The sequence below is a fragment of the Taudactylus pleione genome, unplaced genomic scaffold, assembly GCF_031769625.1.
Source record: "Taudactylus pleione unplaced genomic scaffold, aTauple2 ptg000007l, whole genome shotgun sequence".
Taxonomy (NCBI): Eukaryota; Metazoa; Chordata; class Amphibia; order Anura; family Myobatrachidae; genus Taudactylus; species Taudactylus pleione.
The window spans coordinates 1036419-1057052 of record NW_028284410.1 but is presented as its reverse complement, the minus strand read 5'-3'; the positions used below and the strand labels follow the sequence as shown (position 1 = coordinate 1057052).

The window sequence follows — 20634 nt, the reverse complement described above, 5'->3', positions numbered from 1 at the left end:
AAGTGGTTTTATGTCCAAACTTTTCTTAGGTTCTACGCCTTTGATATTTTTGCCTTTCAGGATGCTTTCTTTTTTGGCGATGAGTTTTCCTTTCTGCTCAGGAGCCTCCCCCACCCTTAGGGGAACTGCTTTAGGACATCCCCTTGGTATTCCTATGGACCCTGAAGAAGAAAATAAAGACTTATGGTAGACTTATCATTGATAACTTCTTTCTTCTACGTCCATAGTGTCCACAGGGCACCCACCCTGACGCACCTCGCTTCATTGGATAATTTTTCCTTCGGGCACAGATTCCCTCATTTTCTGGGAGTTTCTGGTGTACGATTTGTTCTTCCTTCTCTTTCCTTCTCCTGCCTTGGGCTTGTTTACAGAACTGAATGCCTGTGGCCGGGAGCAGGGTGTATATGGAGGACCACCAGTGGTATCCTGGGAGCTAAAAATGTAATTGTGTTGGTTCCTGGATCACTCCAACCAGATTATCCCCATGGTATCCCTGTGAGACCCTATGCACTTCGAAGAAAAAGTGATCAATGGTAAGTCTACCATAACTCTTATTTTCGTCAAGCTGGATTGGACCTCGGACTCGTCTGGCCTCTCTGAAAGTGCAGGTCTCTGCTCTGTCCATCTGGTTCCAGCGCAGAATTGCTCCTTTGCCAGATGTTCACACCTGCCTGCAGGGTGTTCTCCATATACAACCTCCCTTTGTCCCTCCTGTGGCTCCGTGGGATTTGTCCATTTTTCTCCACGCACTTCAGAAACCTCCATTTGAACTTCTGGATTCAGTAGACCTCAAATGGCTCACTGCAAAGGCTTTTTCTTCTGGCTATAGCATCTGCCCATAGGGTATCGGATTTATGGGCGCGCTCCTGTTGCTTCCCATTTCTGATCTTTCATCAGGACAGGGCTGTCCTTCTAATGTGCCCTGGCTTCCTTCCCAAGGTGGTCTCCCTAGTTTCCACCTTTAATGAGGAAATTGTAGTTCCGACCTTTCAATCACCAGAGGTGAGGCTTCCTTGGATATGGTCCGTGCTCTGAAGATCTACGTGGACCGTACTGGTTCCATCAGAAAATCGGACTCCTTCTTTGTCCTACACGAATTCCACAAGATTGGATGGCCAGATGGCTTTGCATGACTTACACAGGCTTACACGCAGGCTGGCCTTCCTGTGCCGGCTACATTACTTGCTCATTTTACTCGCTCCATGGGTCCCTCGTGGGCAGCCCGCCATGGTGCGTCTGCCGAACAACTAAGCAAGGCGGCCACGTGGTCTTCTGTCCACACCTTTCTGTTCTATGGGCCAAATGTAGTAATAGGGTGAGAGTTTAGAAAATGTGGGCGTTTAGCAGTAAACTCACACTTTTTAAACTCTGCCAATGTAAGAGTCCGAGAACATGCAAATTCGCATGTTTTAAGACTAAAATATATTCAAAATTTAAACTCTCATCCAGATGTTTTCCCATTTTGAAGATAAAACTCGATACATTTGCCTCGCAGGATGCTTCCTTTTGGACGCCTTGTTCTCAGCTCAGGAGCGTCCCCGCCCTCGAACTACTGGTTTTGGACATCCCTCTTGTCTCCCTGTGGAGCCTTATGCACCCTGAAGAAGAAAAGGAGTTATGGTAAAACTTACCCTTGTTCACTCTTTCTTCGAAGTCCTTAAGTTCCACAGGGCACCTGCTCTGATGCACCTGGCTTCTATGGGTTTCTTCTCTTGGTCACTTGTTTCCTTCTCTGTGTTAGTGTGATTCTTCAGTGTACCAGTCTTCCTTCTGCTATCCTGCTTTGGGCTCGTTAACAAAACTGAGTTGCTTCTAGGCTGTGGACGGGGGTATAGGGGGAAGGACCGGAGCGTCCTGGGACAGAAAAAAGCTTTGCTGTTGGAGTCTGGTCCTCCAAGTACCACCTACACCTCATTGTCTCCCTGTGGACCCTATGGACTTCGAAGAAAGGAGAGTTAACAAGGGTAAGTTTTTTACCATAACTTTCCTTTTTGTGATGCTATGGATGGGAGAGCAAAGCACATCTCAGGACAACTGTTCCACTGAGGCACTCGTCCAACCGATAAAATGAGCTGGGACACCTTTGAAAACATAGACCAAAAAATAGCCTTCATCCACCGCACAACAGACTGTTTTTAAGCAGACCAATCTATTTTATAAGGGTTGCAAAGAGGCAATTCTGTCAACCTAAATCTGCAAAGCAGTCACCACATCCAGGAGATGAAGAGATTGATCATCACCTGATGACTGATCCGGTCTCAAAGCCAGGATGACAACACCCTGATTGAGGTGTAACTGCAACTTTGGTTGGAAAAGAAAGTCTAGTACATACAGAGAATAAGGTATGGAGACCTAAACAACTATGCCTTCAGCTCCAACACTCGCCTTGCTGACGTGACGGTCAGCAGAAAGGAAACTTTCTGGGGGTAAATGGTAATAAAACCACTCAGTTCAAACGGTGACTTGCTTTAGTAAAGCTGCAAGCACCAAGTTAAGGTCCCATGGATCCACAGGTGGTACGTAATGAGGTTGAATAAGTACCTCTTGAAAGAAGGTATGAAACTCTGGTTTTGTGGTCTGCCTGCACTGAAAAAAGCACAACCCAGCATACAGACTAGCCTGCAGGAAATAAAAAAGACATACCAATCTTAGCAAAAAAAAGTTAGTGTCATTTTAATACCACACAAGATACAATTTCCATACTGCGGTAAATCTTTGAAGAAGCCAATTTCCTTGATAAGTTCATTGTGTGAATTACCTCTTTTGACAGCACTTTGGCATGCCTTCAACAGCTAAGCCAATAAAGGTACCAGGTCAAGTCCTGATGGGGTAAAGGAACATGACATAGCCATCAAGTCGATTGAATGTTCCCGGTGTTCTCACCGTAATGGTTTACCTTTTGGTTCAGTCGAGAGATCATCATGTCAACCTCTGGCTGTCCCCTATTGTCTAAAGATGGATGGTGGATAATTCTCCCAAGTGCATGGCCTGACTACTTTGTGCTTCCCAATTGTCCACCCCAGGGAATGAAGACTGTCAAGATGGCTGGGACATTTCTCAAAAAAAGAGTGATCTTTGGTATTTCCAGCAATTCCATGACTCCTGATTCCTCCTCAGTTCATTGCTGCAAGTCATTACAGAACTGGATGCTTACAGGTCTGCCTTTCAAGACGGACCTGTTCCTGAATATTTAGGAGTCCCAGCCATTTTGCTGACCATGTCTGTCACACTGCTCAGTTGAAAGCGATCTGTCCTCTCACCTCTACTCGAGAGCTGAAAGGACTAAAACCTTCGAACACTGCACTTATAGGAGTTCACAGGAAGGAGTAAGCCTTTTCCCCCAGTGACTTGAGTGATGAGCCTGTCCAAGTTTGGCCCAAAAATTACTGACCCTCCAAAAGGTAACACCCCCAAGGTCCTCTTGGACTCCATATTCTCTTATTAGGGCTTCAACTGAAAAAGATGACACTTTGTTGAGCTCCAGACCTGGATGAAGCACAAGCGGCACAAATATATTCCGCCAAAGGGGATGGTATACGTTAATGTTAACATGGTCCGAATGTCGACACAAGGTGACTTTGCGTGTGTATTTACCCTTTTGCTTGGGTACATCCAATTGTAAGGACTGCCTTGGTGTGTTAATGAAGAACATAACAGATTCTCACAGCCAAGGTTCCACACCCATGTAGTTTCTGAAAATTATATTTTAAAGGTAGCTTTGGAAAGCACTCACACGGACGAAAGTGAGGAGCTTCCTTATATACCATCACAGGTGGCATTTTTAAACTACTTGTCTGTTTTAATCTAGAAAAAACTAACCCTTTAAAGTAATTATCGCTGTGTATAATTGTCACATTTGAAGTGCAAAGGTCTATCATGTCTCTACATGGTTTACAAACTATAAACCTTTACTTAAACCACTACAAGATGTAAAGTGTAGGCAACCATCCTTCACAGTAGCTTTTCAATCAGTGATTTTGCTTAATTTAATTTGGTTTTCTCTGTGAAGCCAAATTGGCATGTGCTTTTACCAATGTACTTCATTGCTGTCCTCAGTTGTGTTTGCAGGAAGTAGTTTGTCAAACTTAATGCTGTCGATAGTATTACAGTATATCGATAGGATAAAATAACATTATAACCATGTCTGCATTTCCCATCAATATTATGCTGTCGACAATGTGTGTATCCTGAATTTGCAACATGTACTAATTGTGACTGCAGCTGTAATTTGTTGGTTTTGGATATGGAAACTATTAATAATATAGAATGTTATGTCTTTGTATTTGGTATGTCCTATTTACATAAATATAATGCACCATTTTGTTTCAGATGAAGACAGGTTCTCTGTTAAACAAGCCAAAGGATGTACTTCAAAAACTGGCTACAATGTCAGACCTGAATCCCAATGCACCAAGGAACTCAAGGAACTTTGTTTTCCAAACTCTGTCTCCACAAAAAGTGTCTGCAGAGAAACCTACATCAAAGGTAATATCTGCAACAATTGTAACTGTTAACACTAGGAAGGTTCATGCTGTAGCAGTTCTTGGGAACATAAGTTGCGAAGCCACATGCTCTAGTTCAGGCATGTCAAACTCAAAATACCAACCAAGCCGAATTTTCAAGGTCTTACGAGTGTGTGGGCTGCAACAAAAAAAAGTCTTGTATACAATTTTGAATGGTTTTTTATTAATAAAAACTAATGCAATGCCCCCTATAGTAGTGCCCCTTATGCAATTTTACCCTATATTACAGCCCCTTTTGCATTGCCCCTTATGCAGTGCCCTAGTAGTGCCCAGTATGCAGTGCCCCAGTAATGCCCCTTATGATGTTCCCCCAGTAATGCCCCTTATGTTGTTCCCCCAGTAATGCCCCTTATGTTGTTCCCCCAGTAATGCCCCTTATGTTGTTCCCCCAGTAATGCCCCTTATGTTGTTCCCCCAGTAATGCCCCTTATGTTGTTCCCCCAGTAATGCCCCTTATGTTGTTCCCCCAGTAATGCCCCTTATGTTGTTCCCCCAGTAATGCCCCTTATGTTGTTCCCCCAGTAATGCCCCTTATGTTGTTCCCCCAGTAATGCCCCTTATGTTGTTCCCCCAGTAATGCCCCTTATGTTGTTCCCCCAGTAATGCCCCTTATGTTGTTCACCCAGTAATGCCCCTTATGTTGTTCCCCCAGTAATGCCCCTTATGTTGTTCCCCCAGTAATGCCCCTTATGTTGTTCCCCCAGTAATGCCCCTTATGTTGTTCCCCCAGTAATGCCCCTTATGTTGTTCCCCCAGTAATGCCCCTTATGTTGTTCCCCCAGTAATGCCCCTTATGCAGAGTCCTCAGTAATGCCCTTTTATGTAATGCCCCTTATTTTGCGCCCCCTCCCAGTATAGAACAGACCCCACTTACCTCTACCTTGCCTCTCTTCACGCTGGCTGCTGGGCACCGCTCCCGCTTAGACGCCTGCCATTCACTTGATCTAACTACTTCCAGCAGGGCAGGCCGCTCACATAGTGAGTGAAGTCGCCCGCGAGCTGCAGCTCTGGGAATGCTGGCCTCTGAAGTGATCAGAGGCTTCTCTGATCGCTTCAGAGACCAGCGTTCCAACACAAATATTATGTGGCCCAGTCACTCCTGCCGCAATCGGCGCTCAGGGGTAGCTGGGCCGCATAATATATGTATTTGGGCCACATAAACAGCTTCTTCGGGCCGAGAGTTTGACATCCCTGCTCTAGTTCAAATGTACAAGGGTTATTAAGAAATGACAACTTTTTTTTCCTCCTAAGTCAGAAATTTAACGTAACTATAAAAATATGTATTTTTTTTTTCATGAAATTGGATACCATGGGAACTTTATAAAGCGGTACCTAGGGACAAAGTAAACTCTCTTTAGTTACTGTGTGCAAATGCTTCTTAAACTAGCCTATGAAATATGTATGCTGATCCTGTGGAATTTGATCACTATACCTGAAAGCGTCCTGTTTCAAATTAAAATAGAGTTGCAATACAAGAGCTTCAGCACTTTAGGTCTGCCTACAAAATGTCAACCACTATACCCTACTCGCAGGCTGCAGTACTTTGTTCTAAATTGCCCATGAGAGTGGAGCGCATTTTTTGCAGCTGCCAAAGACAGCCAGTTTTGTTAGACTTAATTTTGGAATTTTTTTATTTCACCAGCATTCCTGCAGCAGATACTAAGGACTGTTCCTTCTGTTGATTTCACATGTTGCGGTCCTACCTCTGTGGTTGACCCAATCACTGTAGTTGCAGGCACTGTGTGTTTAAGGGGATTCCTTTGGTGCTGAAACCTGGGGGAGTGGGTGGGTTACTGCTATCCCAAACTGGCACCTACTCCATAGTGGGCTGCCACACACTGCTGTTTTGCTGGTGGTTTATCAATATTACTTGTCTGTGTTGCAGTTTCCATGACTACCTTGGATTGATGAGCTTTTCAGCGTTTTTCTTCATGTGTGGTGCTCACGATTGCCAAGCGGCTACCTTCTCTTCTGTTGGTGCCATGGGGAGTGACACTTCATCCCCTGGGTTGGGTCCCAAATCAGACACTTCCCTGCAACACCTGACCAGCTTGTTGTTGGGCTTGAGGCCTAGTAAGATCAGTGCTGTCTGGTGTAGGATTCGTCCTCTTTGGAAAGGATTCTGTAATCTTCACGTTTAAACTGTGGAAACATTTAATTTCTGCCTTCCTACAGTCTTGGGAAGAGAAAGCTAAGTGTTTACCCAAGGAGGAATGTTATGGTTGGAGTCCCTGACCCTGAGGTTCGGGCCCTGACTGAGACTCTCAACAGGAAGTATTTCTTGTGGGCTGTCCAGCAGTCACTAAATATTGAGGATAGTGTGGAAATAGATTCCAGAAATTTTTTTTTCTTCTTCCGTCCTCACAGTTGGTAGACCCTTGATAGTGAAGTGTGGACAAATCCCGATTACGTGTTTCAGGCATTCTACTGAATGCTGTTCCTTTTTATCCTCCTCATTCCTGAGCATACAGTGAAAACTAGATATCCTGCGAATGTAGATGTTCCTATAGCTTTTCGACTACCAGCATTATGATTCTGAACACTGCTCATTAAGGAATATTTGACATATATGGTTCTCCATAAGGAATGATACTGATAGGAAGGCTGAGTGCCAAATGTAAATGTTTGAATGAATAAAGTAGTGGGAAGTTGGTTGGGGCAATTGGCAGAGGGTTTGAAGACACCCAGAATATATTTTTTTAGCTCCAGTTGAGCATATCTTTGGAGCCTCAAAATAGCTTGTTGGGCTAGAATTACTGTCTTGAAATTCACTGCTTGCAGGTGGTCATGGAGCTCAAGAGGACTCTGTGCTTTGTCAGCAGAACACAAAATAAGTTTGGGCAGTTTCCGTGCCTTACGACTGACTGTCCGAATGACAGTCTGGTTGCTCATGAGGATCCCCCATGGTAGGAGCCTCTCTGTTTCTCTTCTGGGATAGCAGAGAGTAGTCATGTCACTGGGGAGAAAAAAAACCCACTCCTTACAAGGGCTCATGAAGTCCCTGTTAGCTTTCAAGGTTGTGCGATTTGTTCTAAGGGCCATAAATATCCAATGCCATACCTCAGTCATCAGTATGACACTGCCCACTAGACAAGCCAGCAGTGTGTTGTGTTCCAGTGGTGTACATCCCAGGATCTGGACAACTTGCATCAGCTGGCGTAAAAAGAAGTCTTACTACGTCTTATTTTTGCTTTGCCTGTTTCTTTCAGCGGTGGATGGTGACTTAAGACTTGGCGCTCTGAAGGGTCATGTTTCTTCCCTTTATTCTTTTAGACCAGGGTTCGCCAAAACCCAGGGGCCAGGTCGCCATGGCGACCAGATTTGGCTGCCTGGCGACCAGATTTTCAGCAACCCCCTGCCTCCCAGTGGCGTATCTACTGTCCCTGCGGAATGGGTATGATATAGATTCCCGTCAGCGGCAGCCCGACAGGAGCAGAGTGCGATGCAGCGGACGCCCGACAGCGCTGGAAATCCCTATCGTGGATAGGTAAGTACCCACTAACCTAACCCTCCTTAGGGGTGCCTAATCCTAACTTCCCCCCCAAGTGCCTAACACTAATCCCCACTCAAAGTGCCTAACCCTAACCACCCCCTTCCCCGCTGCCTAAACCTAAGTCCCCCCCCGGGGGTGCCTAACCCTCCCTCCCCCTAGCCTAACCCTCCCGGGGGGGGTGCCTAACCCCCCCCCCCCCCCCCGCGGCTGTCCTACGATCGTGATGCCGGGCGCCGGTCTCCCGGCGTCGGGGAAATGCGGGCATCTACATCTAGACGCCCGGCATTTCATCCTTGCCGGGATGAGACAGTTGGGAAGCCGGCTGCCGGTATATAGGCAGTCGGCTTCCCGATTGCTTCCCGTCCCTGCAGCCCCCGCGGTGGCTTGGGGGCTGCGCTGAACAAGGGCGGCACCGGAGTCAAAGACATGAGGGGAGAGAGGCAGCCGCGCTGACTGCTGTACTGGCACTGGAAACTGGAGTCACTGTCAGGCGGGCAGCGGGCGCGGTGATACAGGGCTGGTTGGGCAGCGGCTGCTCCTCCTGGCTGTGTATCACTGTGTGACTGAAAGTGCAGTGCTGAGGACCGCTGGTGGCCAGCGGGGGCATGGGAGCCGGCGGTCGGTGATACATGGCTGGGCACGGCTCCTCCTGGCTGTGTGTCAGTGTGTGACTCTCAGGACAGTCAGCGATCATCATCCTGGTTCCTGAGGTGAGGACCGCGGGCAGCCTGCAGGGGCGTGGGAGCCGGCAGTGAATGATACAGCAGTTATGTTTATTTTGTGTGTAAGGGGCACTGCATGAGGTGAGTGGCTGCTACTGGGGACACTGTATGGGGGGGGCGCTACTGGGGGCACTGTATATGGGGACTACTACTGGGGGGACAACTTCTGGGGGCACTGATTTTAAAAAGGCACTACATAGGGGGACCACTACTGGGGCACTGTATAAGGGGGGTGCGCTACTAGGGGCAATGCATAGTGAGGACTACTACTGGAGGCACTGTATAGTGGGGACTACTACTGGAGGCAATGCATAGGGGGGACTACTACTGAGGCCCAATGCATAGGGGGGACCACTTCTGGGAGCTGTGTAAGGGGCATTGTTAATGGGGCACTACTGTGGGCACTGCATAGCGGACCACTACTGGGGGCACTGCATAGGGGTGCCCAAAACATTCTTGCACCTGGGCCCACCACTCTAGTTCGGCCACTGCTGGCGGTGGCTTTGCTTTCCCGAGATGGTCTTTCTGGGGGTTGGTTGCCTGGAGAGGGGGGTTAGCTTCTCAATAATGTGGCTGTGGGAGGGTGGTTTACCTGGGGTACCCCGTTAGTGGTGTGGCCATGGGGGTTGGTTGCCCAGGTCTGGCTCCTACACTTTCATTTTGGCTCCTAGATATTAGAAATATTTGTCAAGCCCTGTTTTAGACAAGGCTGCCACTTTTACTGCATGGGCAAATCTTCTTACAGTGCATAATGCATGTATAGTCTCAATACAGGCTATATGTAAAGAAGACTCATGAAGTACGGAGGACCACTTTGTCTGTGGTCGTCATGCCAACATACCATTGCAAGGTGGATTACTTTGGTAATTTTCCAAGTTTACATTTGGGCTTGGTAACCTGTTCCTGAAGATGTGATGGCATGTTCTACCAGATCGGTGATTCCTCCTGGGTGTCGCAACACAGGGCCTTAGTTGAGCATTTGTGCCGCGCAGCAACCTATGGTAGGCACATTCACTAAATTGTACGCATTGGCATTTTGTTTGGGACTTTTGTTCCTGTCTCAATTTAAAACCATTTATTTTGCTGAGGGTTTGGTGGCTGGTCCATTAGCTAGACAAGCAGATTTCCCTCTTTGTTGTCCTCTAAATGAAGGGTTGTCTTCTAGAATTGTGGATTGAAATTTAGGCCCTTTAGGCTTAGGAGTGTTTACGGGAGGATAGACCTTTCTCCTTGTGGCTTGACTGATTTCATTTAGTTAATGGCCAAAAGGCTTTCCTTCCTGGGCTTGACTGGCACAGAGAGTGGACGTACATCTCTTTACAGTGCCCTTTCAAACATTGCAGACCCTGAGACTTACCCTCCCCCAAAGTTTCAGTTTGGACCTAGTTCTGTCTTATCTCCTCCCCCAGCTGTGCGGACGCCGGGCTTTCCTCACTTTACCACCAACGCCGTGGCTCGCTCCTCTGACCGAAGGACCTGAATCTCCACAGTGTGTCCTCCATCTTGGCTCCATGCCGAGCCCCACTGTTTTCTGGAAGTGAGACCTTCTCCGGACTCCCGGCTCACTTCTGTCCCGCAGAACATGTCCAGTCCAGGGACTCTCTCCAGGTCCAGTCTCTCCACGCAGCTGTCTAACTGCTTTCTGCAGCTGCCTGGCAGTGGCTTTCCGCTGACCTTGCACCTCTGGAATCCCTAAGAGGGTCCTCTATCTAGACCTTTGATAATCCATCGATGTAATCTGATTTCCAGGGGCTCATCTCTTGAGTACCACCCCACTCTCTCCTCTCACTGCATTTGTATGTGTTCCTCTCCACAAGTGGGCTCTGATGCAATTCCCCACTGTTAGTTACCCAGTGACGACTTTGCCTTCTTAACCAGATGACTCGCTTTGAAACATGTCCCCCCACCCCTCTTGGCCCTGAGCCATTTCTTGGTCTCTCCCCAGAGGCCAAGGGTGAAGAGATCCACAGGAGGTGACCTATTCCCATATCTCTCCAGGCAGAACACTCCAGCCAAATTCAGTAACTACAAACCTGGTTCTTCCCGTGAATATTCAGACTCTGAGGATGACTACCTTTCACCTATTACTCAGAGATTTTCTCTCCTAAAAGAACTAAAGGCTATCAAAGCCCTCAGTCCAGGCCCTCCACTTCATTAAACCTGATATATCATGGAAATTGGAGGAAGAACTGACCTGCTTGAATGCAGAGTAGATAATGTGGTGGCTTCTCAACAATACATTGAATCTGATTTCGATCTAATGTGCCAAGATATCAAACTACAAGAGGATCAAGATAACCGGGTCCTGGGGGTTCAAGGATCCTAAGAATTCCTGAGGAGGTTGAACTGACCCATCTTGAACTCTAGCTTGCAAAACTTTATACCCATCTTTCACCCGGGACCACTGAAGACCTTCATCTTCTTGACCATGCCCATCGTGCATTGTACCCCCTTTCGCAGGACCCAACTCAATCCAGAGATGACATTCTGAGAATGCACTTCTTCACCCCAAAGGAAGCCATTATGAAGGAAGTTTATAAACCTCAAACAATTGCTTTCCATGACACCATCCTACAAGTTTTCCAGGACAACTCCCCAATCACCCTGGCTAAACAGATTTCAAACCTACCACACTTTACTTTGCTAGAGAGACATTAAGTTCCAATGGGGTTTTCCGTTCCGTAGCCTGGTTTTGCACCAAGGGAAAATGCTAACGGCCAGATCGCTCTCTGAATCTCAGGCTTTGCTCTCCAAACTTTGTATTGCTACTGGAGACTGTGGTCCTGCTGCTGCACTCCCCTCTCCCAAAGACTATCTAAGAATACTGCACGTCAGCCCTCCAGGTCTGAATGGTACACCATTCCAGCCTTCTCTTCCTCTCCTGCTATGCGTTTACTTTTGCATTGATCCGACACAGTAATAGTAAGTTAAAGTAAACACATGGAGATTGCAATACTGTGTCTGATCAATGCAATTTCCCTCAGACTCTACACTACTTATTCTGATGGTCTTTATTTCGGGCTGCTCTTTGTCTCGCAGTACCAGTACGATTGCCTGGGTTGTCCTTTTGCCACCCGTCTGATCATTTTGTGCTCCTTGACCATATTCTTTGCACTCATGTATCGTCCGCCGCATACAACAATCTGTTGCAATGTTTAGCTTAACTTCTAATGTGTTTGTTTTATGCATACTTTGCTTAGTTTAATTGATGTATATACCAGATTATTCTCAATGCCCTCATCCGCCTCTTATATACACCTCTTTTTTTTTTTTTTTCCCTGATACCCATGCCTCTCTTCTATCCCACATTCTTTCCGGCCCCTCACCCCCCAGCCATACCATTTGATTGCTCCGTCCGCTAATTGTTATTCCTTCCAGTCCACTACCTCTTGTTCCCGAGGAGATGTCCACCCTTGCCAAGCACCCCTGTGGCTTCCGGCCCGTAAGTTGAGCTATGTGTTACCCTCTGGTGCATAGTTACCATCACTAATGTCAGCGCTATTGGTCCTAGCCTACTTTGCCAAGGGACTACCTTACCCCCCCCCCCCCCCCCCTTCCAGTCCTTCTCCCAGCTGACCACGATAGCGCTTTGCTCCCATCTATTTTACTTGCCTCCCTGTACTCCTCTGCTTAGCTGAAAGTGTTGCTTCTGACTCAATTATCAATTTTGGAATGTGTGCGGATTCAAATTAAGGATAAGATGTATCAAAGCTTGGAGAGAGAGAGGCTGGATATACACTACGATATCTGCACAATTTATCGTTTCCAGGCAAATTGGAACTAAAAATCATGCAGTGTATGCACAATTGCGTGCTCCCGTGCGTCGTCCACAATATCTTTTAGTTGGTTGAGCTGCACGGGGCCAATTAGAAGATAGTATACCAAGTGGTGCAGTTTAATTAACGTCGTAACCAGATATCATTCCGTCCATTAAATTGCACGATGTGTTCATCCCGGCCATCGTTAGTGTTTGTGACCATATAGTACTAACCTAACTGTCCAACTTCTAACTCACTTTTCAAGCACAGCCTGTAAAATGATAGAAGCTGATTAGTTGGTACTTTCCCTCAAGGCTTTGCTACATCTACCCTACGTGCCTTACTCCTGAATCAGGCCCAAGGATGCAGTTTCCCTCAAATTGGATGAAAGTACGCATGTGTACGAGCATGTGGCTTATACAAACACTTTGTAATATTCCTGTTGCGTTTGTGTACATATATTTAAACATTTATTTTTTTTTAAATGTTTTTATTGAAGCAAGACTTATCATTACATCATAAAGACTTGTACAATAGTTTCACAGTAATGACAAAAGAACCATAAAGAATCTTTCATCAGTCAATGTTCACATTAATGAAGACACAACAGTTATAAAGTGTAGTTCACAAACTATAACGGTGTAGTTACAATACATGTTTACTTAGGAAGTGAATGATGATTGAAATGCGTCACTCGTTCCCCGGTCCATGAAAGAATAAAAATCTATATATAACTGCATATACTCTTATACTTCAATCGGAGGATCGCCCTCCAGCAATCTCAACCCGTACCAAGATGTCTGGCATAAGCCATTCTGAATCTTTCTCTGCATAGAGAAAGGCAGAGTTCCAATATAACTTCCCAGGTTCGATTGAAATAGCAACAGAAAGGAGCTCCCGGAGCAAGTCAATTCAGCGCGCTGTTAGGTCGGAGAATGCTCGCGCCTTAAACATAGTGTTTCTTCAGGATCCACAGGGTCGACCTTGGGGTATATCTGGATCCAAGGGCAACACACAGTTAAAAGCTTTAGCTCCCAGAATGCACTGGGTCCATTCTCTATACCCCGCCCCCTAGCCACAGGCACCTCAGTTTAAGTTGGTGCCCGGCCGGAGTCAGGTCACCGTTAGCACAGGGGGGACTGACTATTGCGGTGATCCGCGTATTTATGCAGTCCGTTGCCTCCGGTCTCTGGGTAGATGCTGGAGGTGCTGGCAGGAGAGGCAAATATATATATTTATTTTAGTCAGCCATGTCTGACAAAGAAGTCAAGCGCTGCGCTGCTCCCACTCTGCTCTCCTGCAGGCGCTGTGCTGCAGGGGTTGGTAAGCAGGATCAGGATGGGTTGTGTGAGAGGTGTTATCAGTTGCCTGGTCCCTCCAACCCCCCAGGTTTTCTCAGGTGCTGGCCTCCATCGTGGATCGCCTGGCGGTCCCGGACGTTCTCTCCCATATGGGGTTACCCCAAACAGCCATTCTCCCCTCTCAGGGTATTCCGCAGTTATTGCAGTCTACTCCTGGACCTCATACTGTTACCCCCTATCAGGGGTTACCGCTCTATATGCAGTCTCCTCCGGTGTCTCAACAGTCTGTTATTCCTTTCCAGGGACTTCCGCAAGCTGGTCAGTTACCTTGGGTGTATGTGTTCTCTAATTCAGTCCAGAGTATAGGTATAGGCCTCATCTTCGGCCTTTCAGGCCATGCTACGGAGTGTAAAGCCTCAGAAGGCGTCTAAATGCCAGGTTATGTCATCTCAGTCTAAGCATCTGTCAGATACAGACGCGTCTTCGTATGATGGGGAAATGCCTGAGGGATCTGATTTCGGATTCCCTTGTCCGGGAGATGGAACCTAAATCTTCTATTAATGTGCCAGCTTTGGTAAGGGCGGTTCGATCCACTCTTGACAGAGGATGACGTTCCGGCTCCTAATTCGAAATACCCGAATTGCAAACAGGCAAAAGTGACTTCAGCATTTTTTCCTCTCTGACCAGCTGACAGACCACATAGCGGAGGCCTGGCAATCGCCTAATAAGAGGTTTCAGCTGCAAAACATTTAGCTTCTAGTTATCAGTTTCCTGCAGGTCATTGCGAAAAGTGGGAATCTCCACCTGCGTTAGATTCTCATGTTACTCGCAAAGTCAAGAGTGCCACACTACCTATGCCTTCCATTTCATCCCTAAAAGATTCCACGGACAGGAAGGTGGAGACTTGCTTGAAATCAATCTATTCTCTCTCAGGGGCTGTGGCCTGTCTGTCCATGGCTATATATTGGGTGGCTAAGGCCATTGAGAGCTGGGCCAATGTGCTGGAGGATATTTTCCCTGAGGAGGCTCCTGAACCTCAGAGCTTTTGTGGGATGATGAGATGCTGCTGCCTAAATTGGTGAGGCGGCTTTGGGTGCCAGTCTACTGACCTCCAGAGTGTCTGCTGCAGCTGTCTGCTCGTCGTTTTGTGGTTACGCTCCTGGAGGGCGGATGCTGATTCCAAAAAGGGCCTGGAGGCCTTGCACTTCAATGGGGAGATAGTTTGGCTCAGACCTGGACAAAATTGTAGACACCTTGGCGAAGTCTGTCGGCTTTTCTGCCATCAACAGCTGTGCCTTCAAAAGCTATGACCTCTGCATTTCAATCCTTTCGTTCTCAGGGGAAGTCCAAAGGTCAGTCCTACCCTGGGCAATCTGTGGCCAAGTCAACCCCTAAGCCTAAGAAACAAGCTTGGAACGCTAGACGCCCTTCTTCCAAGCCGGAGGATAAACCCTCAGCCTGATGGAACGGGTCTACCTCTGGGGGATCCCAGAGTGGGAGGCCGACTTCTTCAATTTGCCCAGTGCTGGTACAATACCACAACAGATGCTTAGATGCTTAGGTATGAGAAGTGGTCTCTCAGGGGTATGTCCTCTCCATTCGTCACAGACCTTCCCACCAGTATTTCTGCATGAGGAGTCCTCTGGACGAAACAAAGGCCTTGCAGATTTGTGGAGCCATAGAGTCCTTGTTGAAAGCAGGGGCCATTGTTCCAGTTCCGCTTTCTCAGCGCGAGATGGATTACTACTCTACTCCTACTCTACCACTGGGTATCATCGGCCTATCCTCAATCTAAAGTCTCTGAACAAGTTCCTAAGAGTGCCCAAATTCAGGATGGAAACTTTGCGTTCCATCATTCTGGTTATGGAACCTGGGGACTACATGGTCTCCCTGGACATCCAGGACGCCTACCTTCATGTTCCCATAGCGCCTTCACACCAGCGGTATCTGCGGTTTGCTATACGACAGCAACACTTCCAGTTTCAGGCTTCCCTTTGGCCTCTCCACGGCTCCAAGGGTATTCACCAAAATTATGGCTGTCATGGCTGCCCATCTGCGGAGCCAAGGTATACGGCTTCTGTCGTATCTAGACGAACTCCTATTGCTGGCGGACACTCCAGAAGTACTTCTATGATATCTACACCTGGCGATCGCTTGTCTGCAAGCACACAGGTGGCTGAAAATTTGGAAAAAGTCATCCCTAATTCCCTCACAGAGGATGGTTTATTTGGGAGCCCTTCTGGGTTCTCATCAGCAGAGGATTTTTCTAACCCCAGAAAAGATCTTCTCCCTACAACTGCAGGTGCGCAGTTGCCTGACCAGTTGCCAGGTGTCGATTCACTCAGCAATGCGGGTTCTAGGGTCCATTGTGTCTGCGTTCGAAATGGTGGAATAAGCCCAGTTCGATTCCAGGTCCTTCCAGCGGCTGATTCTTTCCAAATGGAATGGGTTACCACACCAGATCAGGACTCAGATGCTAGTGTTGTCTACGGAGGTGCGCCTGTCTGTCTTGGTGGCTTCAGACATCTCTCACCAGGGGTTGACCCTTTTGGATCCCGGACTGGGTACTTCTGACAACAGATACCAGTCTCCGGGGTTTGGGTGCAGTAATAGGTCCACTTTCACTTCAGGGTCGTTGAACAGCGGAAGAAGCAATTCTCCCGATCAACATTCTGGAACTTCGGGCCGTGTACAGGGCCTTCCAGTTGTCAAGTCACGTTTTTCAAGAAAAAGCTGTGCAGGTTCAGTCTGACAACGCCACCACGGTGGCGTACATCAACCATCAAGGGGGCACTCTGAGTCGAGTAGCGATGACAGGTGTCACGCATCCTGTCTTGGGCGGAGTGCCACCTTCCAGCCATCTCGGTAGTGTTCATTCCAGGAGTCCTCAATTGGTGGGCGGACTTCCTCTGCTGTCACGACATGCATCCCGGGCGAATGGTCTCTTCTCCAATAGTTGTTTCAACTCCTTGTGGATAAATGGGGCGTGCCGGAGGTGGCAATCACAAGTTGCCAGTGTACGGGTCCAGAACTAGAGATGCCGAAGCAAGCTTGGTGGACGCTCTGTCGGTGAAGTGGACATTCCAGTTTGCGTATCTATTTCCTCCGATATCCCTGCTTCCTCGAGTTCTTCGGAAATTCAAGCAGGAAGGCGGCACTATTCTGCTGGTGGCTCCAGCTTGGCCCAGTCCTCCTTTGTACTCAGATCTTCGGAGTCTCTCCGTCGACACTCCGTTCCTGCTGCCTCTACGTCTGGACCGGTTGTCTCAGGGTCCTTGCCTTTACCCGGATCTTGGTAGTCTCTTTGACGGCGAGACTCTTGAGACATCCATCTTAAGGTCCAAGGGCTTCTGCAGCTCAGTCATCAGCACAATGCTGCATGCACGCAAGCCTGCCTCAGCCAGGATCTAACAGAGTGTGGAATACCTGTCTTCAGTGGTGTGGCACGAGAAATTACAATCCTCAAGTGTTTCGTGTTTCTAGGATTTTGGCATTCCTTCAGTCTTGTTTGTACCTCGGCCTACGCCTGGCCTCCTTTTAAAATTACAGAAACATGGATGATCTGTGTGGTTCCAGTGAAAGATAGCTCCGCTACCGGATATCCGCAGTGGCTCCTTGGGATTTGGCGGTTCTTTTGGCCCTCCCAGGGTCCTCCATTTGAACCACTGGAGTCGGTGGAACTCAAGTGGTTGACAACCAAGACTTTTTCTTTCCTCCTGGCAACCCCCTATGGACCCTGAAGAAGAAAATGAGAGAGATTGTAAGAACTTACCCTTGTTATCTTTCCTCAACGTCCATAGGGTCCACAGGGCACCCGCCCTGACGCACGTGGCTTTATATAGGCTGTGTTACTGGCCACCGGTTTTCCGTCTCCTTTTCTGCGAGTATGGTTCTTCTGCGTTCCAGTCTTCCTTCTCTCTGTGGTTCCTCCTCTGACCTTGGCTACTTGCCAACTGAGGTGCCTGTGGCTCGGGGTATAGAGGAGGATGGAATTAGTGCATCCTGGGAGCTAAAGCTTTTAACTGCGCGGATCCAGATCCAGCTATACCCCAAGGTCAACCCTGTGGACCCTATGGACTTTGAAGAATGATAACAAGGGTAAGTTCTTACCATATCTCATTTTAGTCGCTAGAATCGGCATTCTCCAACTAAGCTGCCTGGCGCAATGCTGTTTCCGCAGCGCTAAGGGCAGAAAACAGCATTGCGCCTGTACTTTTATAGGATTTCTGCTCACACCCCTGGAGGGGTGCGAGAAGAAAACCTTAGCGCACAGAATTGAATAGCTTCGGGAGCTCCTTCCCGGTGCTATTTAATTCGCGTTCAATTGAATCGTGCCCATGGTCTCCAATATATACATTTCTTAAGTGTGTTTAGTAGGAGAAACAAACAGCTATTTACACAGCAATTGTTATATTTCAATTATAGCAAATGAGTTTTATGATTTGAAATGCTGCAGGTTTTTTAAGACACAGCATAATGTGCAGTACTTCATGTAAAATAGCCCTATCACCGTTATGAGCGCACAGTCTGTACCAAATTAGAGACTCCCAAAAGAATCTCTATAGGTAATTGTTACTGCTCGGAGAACACTTTTCCTTGAAGACTGAAGAGTTTATTTAGCATTAACAATGTTCTGGATGAAGAAACATCACAGCTATGAAAGCCCTTGCTGAAGAAACAACCACCTTACTTTCCTCGTGACCTTCCCTATTCATTTGGTTACCAGTCAATGCATTCACAAAAAGGATATCTCACAATGCTGCATATTCAAGCTACAGTTTCTAATTCTGGTTAACTTATTTTTTATTAATGATTTCTTTACGTTTACAAACCTTTCACCTATGAATTGTTTGGACTTATGTTTTTCATCATTGCTGTTTGTCTTGTGTTTTTACATTGACAAGTCTTAATTAACCCATTTAGTATATGCTGTGGGAAAAGTGTGTTGATATTACAAGGCTTTACTCACATTGCTCTCTACTATCTTTCTGCAGGTTAGAAAGAACATCGGAGTTGCCACCCCTTCTCCCAAGCGTTTAAAGTCTGATAATTACACTACGAGCAGCAAAAATCGCAGTATTTTCCCTTTCTTGGAGAACTAGGCTACTGCACTTTATGTACCGTTCAATGTTTACGAAGAGAAGATGGAGGAAGCCAGAAGTGTCTAGTTCTGTGGAATTTATTCGTGGACAATGGCCATGCACTTCATGGATGATGTCTATAGATGACAATGCTGAATTTTACTTGAATGTGTTAATGTTATTGCAGCAAGATGTCATCTTTCCATATAACTTGTATTGTGTTTTTGTGTATGTATTTAAACTGTTGTGTTGTAGATGTTTTATATCTTCTGATATTTGTCTGTTAAATAGTCTTTTTGTAATGCTCCTTGTACATTCATGGTCTTGTAAGGGCCAATGTTGATTGTCTTGCAGTCTATCTGTAATATCTGAAAGGCATGGGTTAGGTACGAAAGCAAAATGTACTATGAGGATAGCCAGCACAATTTGTGCTTTGTTCTGCAATATTGTTAGATTCTGAATTTAAGTTAATATGGTGCTGTCCATTTATTCACATCTTAAAATTGATATCTGATTACTGCTCATTGTTTTGCAGGTTTTATTTATTTTGTTTGTTCATCTAATCTACCACAATGCAAGCAAAGAATATCACTTGAATTTCAGTAGTAATGAATAGTTCACTCGATTAAGCAAACACCGCCAATTCTATTCTTACTGCTAGATCACTGCTGATCCTGTTATGTAGCCAGCCTGCATGATCAAACCTGCCATCTTTCTATAACTTAGTGAGCGTCAACCTCCTGTACCCAAACCTGTGTACACAGTGAGTAATGCGGGTGCTGCAATCTCTATACAGGTTTAAAGCTACTTACAGTATTTGACCCATGCCTGTGATATTTTTACAGTTATAATACTACTTGGGTAAAATGCTGTAAGTAGTATTAAATCCCTGTCATGATCCCAGTGCTGGCGTTGTGAAGTCACCAATACTCACTATACACAGTGAGTGTTGAACCTCATGACTCCATACTCTATACAGTAGTTTAGGTTTGTTTTTCTGCATTCTTTTGAAAAATACATTTTCTAAAGGGAGACTTACCTTTATTTTAACTAATGTATAATATGTCTGCAAATGTGTAATATTTTTCTTCATGTACAATATTTTAAATTATTATAAAGAAAGTACTCTTTAGATTTTATAAATTAAACTCTTTTTGTCAATTTTGTGTATGTATGTGTGTATATATATTATATAAAATGGCCACTAGGGGGAGCTTGAGCAAAACAATTGATAGGTAAATATAGTATGGTAACATTGACACACAAGTCCGTGATTTTTAAGAGCGCTAAATTAATATATCCCATGCTTATGAAAAGTATGTTTGTTTATTTCTTGCAAAACACTGAACCGCATAAATATTACAGACCACCCTGCATATAAAAGGCATAAATAGTAATATCTAGAGCTAATCTTTATTGACAAAAAAAGGTAGCGAAATGTATATCAAACTATGTAGTGGAAAAATATACCCAATCATATAGTACTCTGCATTCTCAAAATCTGCATCAGCATAAAGTGTTAAGCACCCACAACAAAACAAAATTTATTTTTGATTTCTGCTTTCTAAAAGAGTTACATTGACCATGGTGAAGCAAATTCCTCAATTATGCCATCAAGGCGATTTGTGAAAAAAAAAATGGCTTTGCATATATGTGTGTGACATGCCAGGGTAGAAGCAGAATAAACAATACTACCTTTAAAGAGTGTAAATTGGAAAGTTTTTATTGGAAATAAGTTGGTTCTTTTTTTCACTGT

General features: G+C 46.1%; 1 protein-coding gene across 1 annotated transcript in view; it reads left to right on the top strand.

The window, feature by feature from the left end:
• The window catches only part of CLSPN (claspin), a 169529-nt gene extending 149490 nt beyond the window's left edge, over positions 1 to 20039 (top strand). Inside the window, exons 23-24 of the mRNA XM_088460613.1 lie at positions 4330 to 4485; positions 18792 to 20039. Coding sequence (XP_088316739.1) covers positions 4330 to 4485; positions 18792 to 18899 — 264 coding nt within the window. The 3' untranslated portion in view covers positions 18900 to 20039. The remainder of the gene's footprint in view (positions 1 to 4329; positions 4486 to 18791) is intronic.
• The last annotated feature ends 595 nt before the right edge of the window (positions 20040 to 20634 follow it).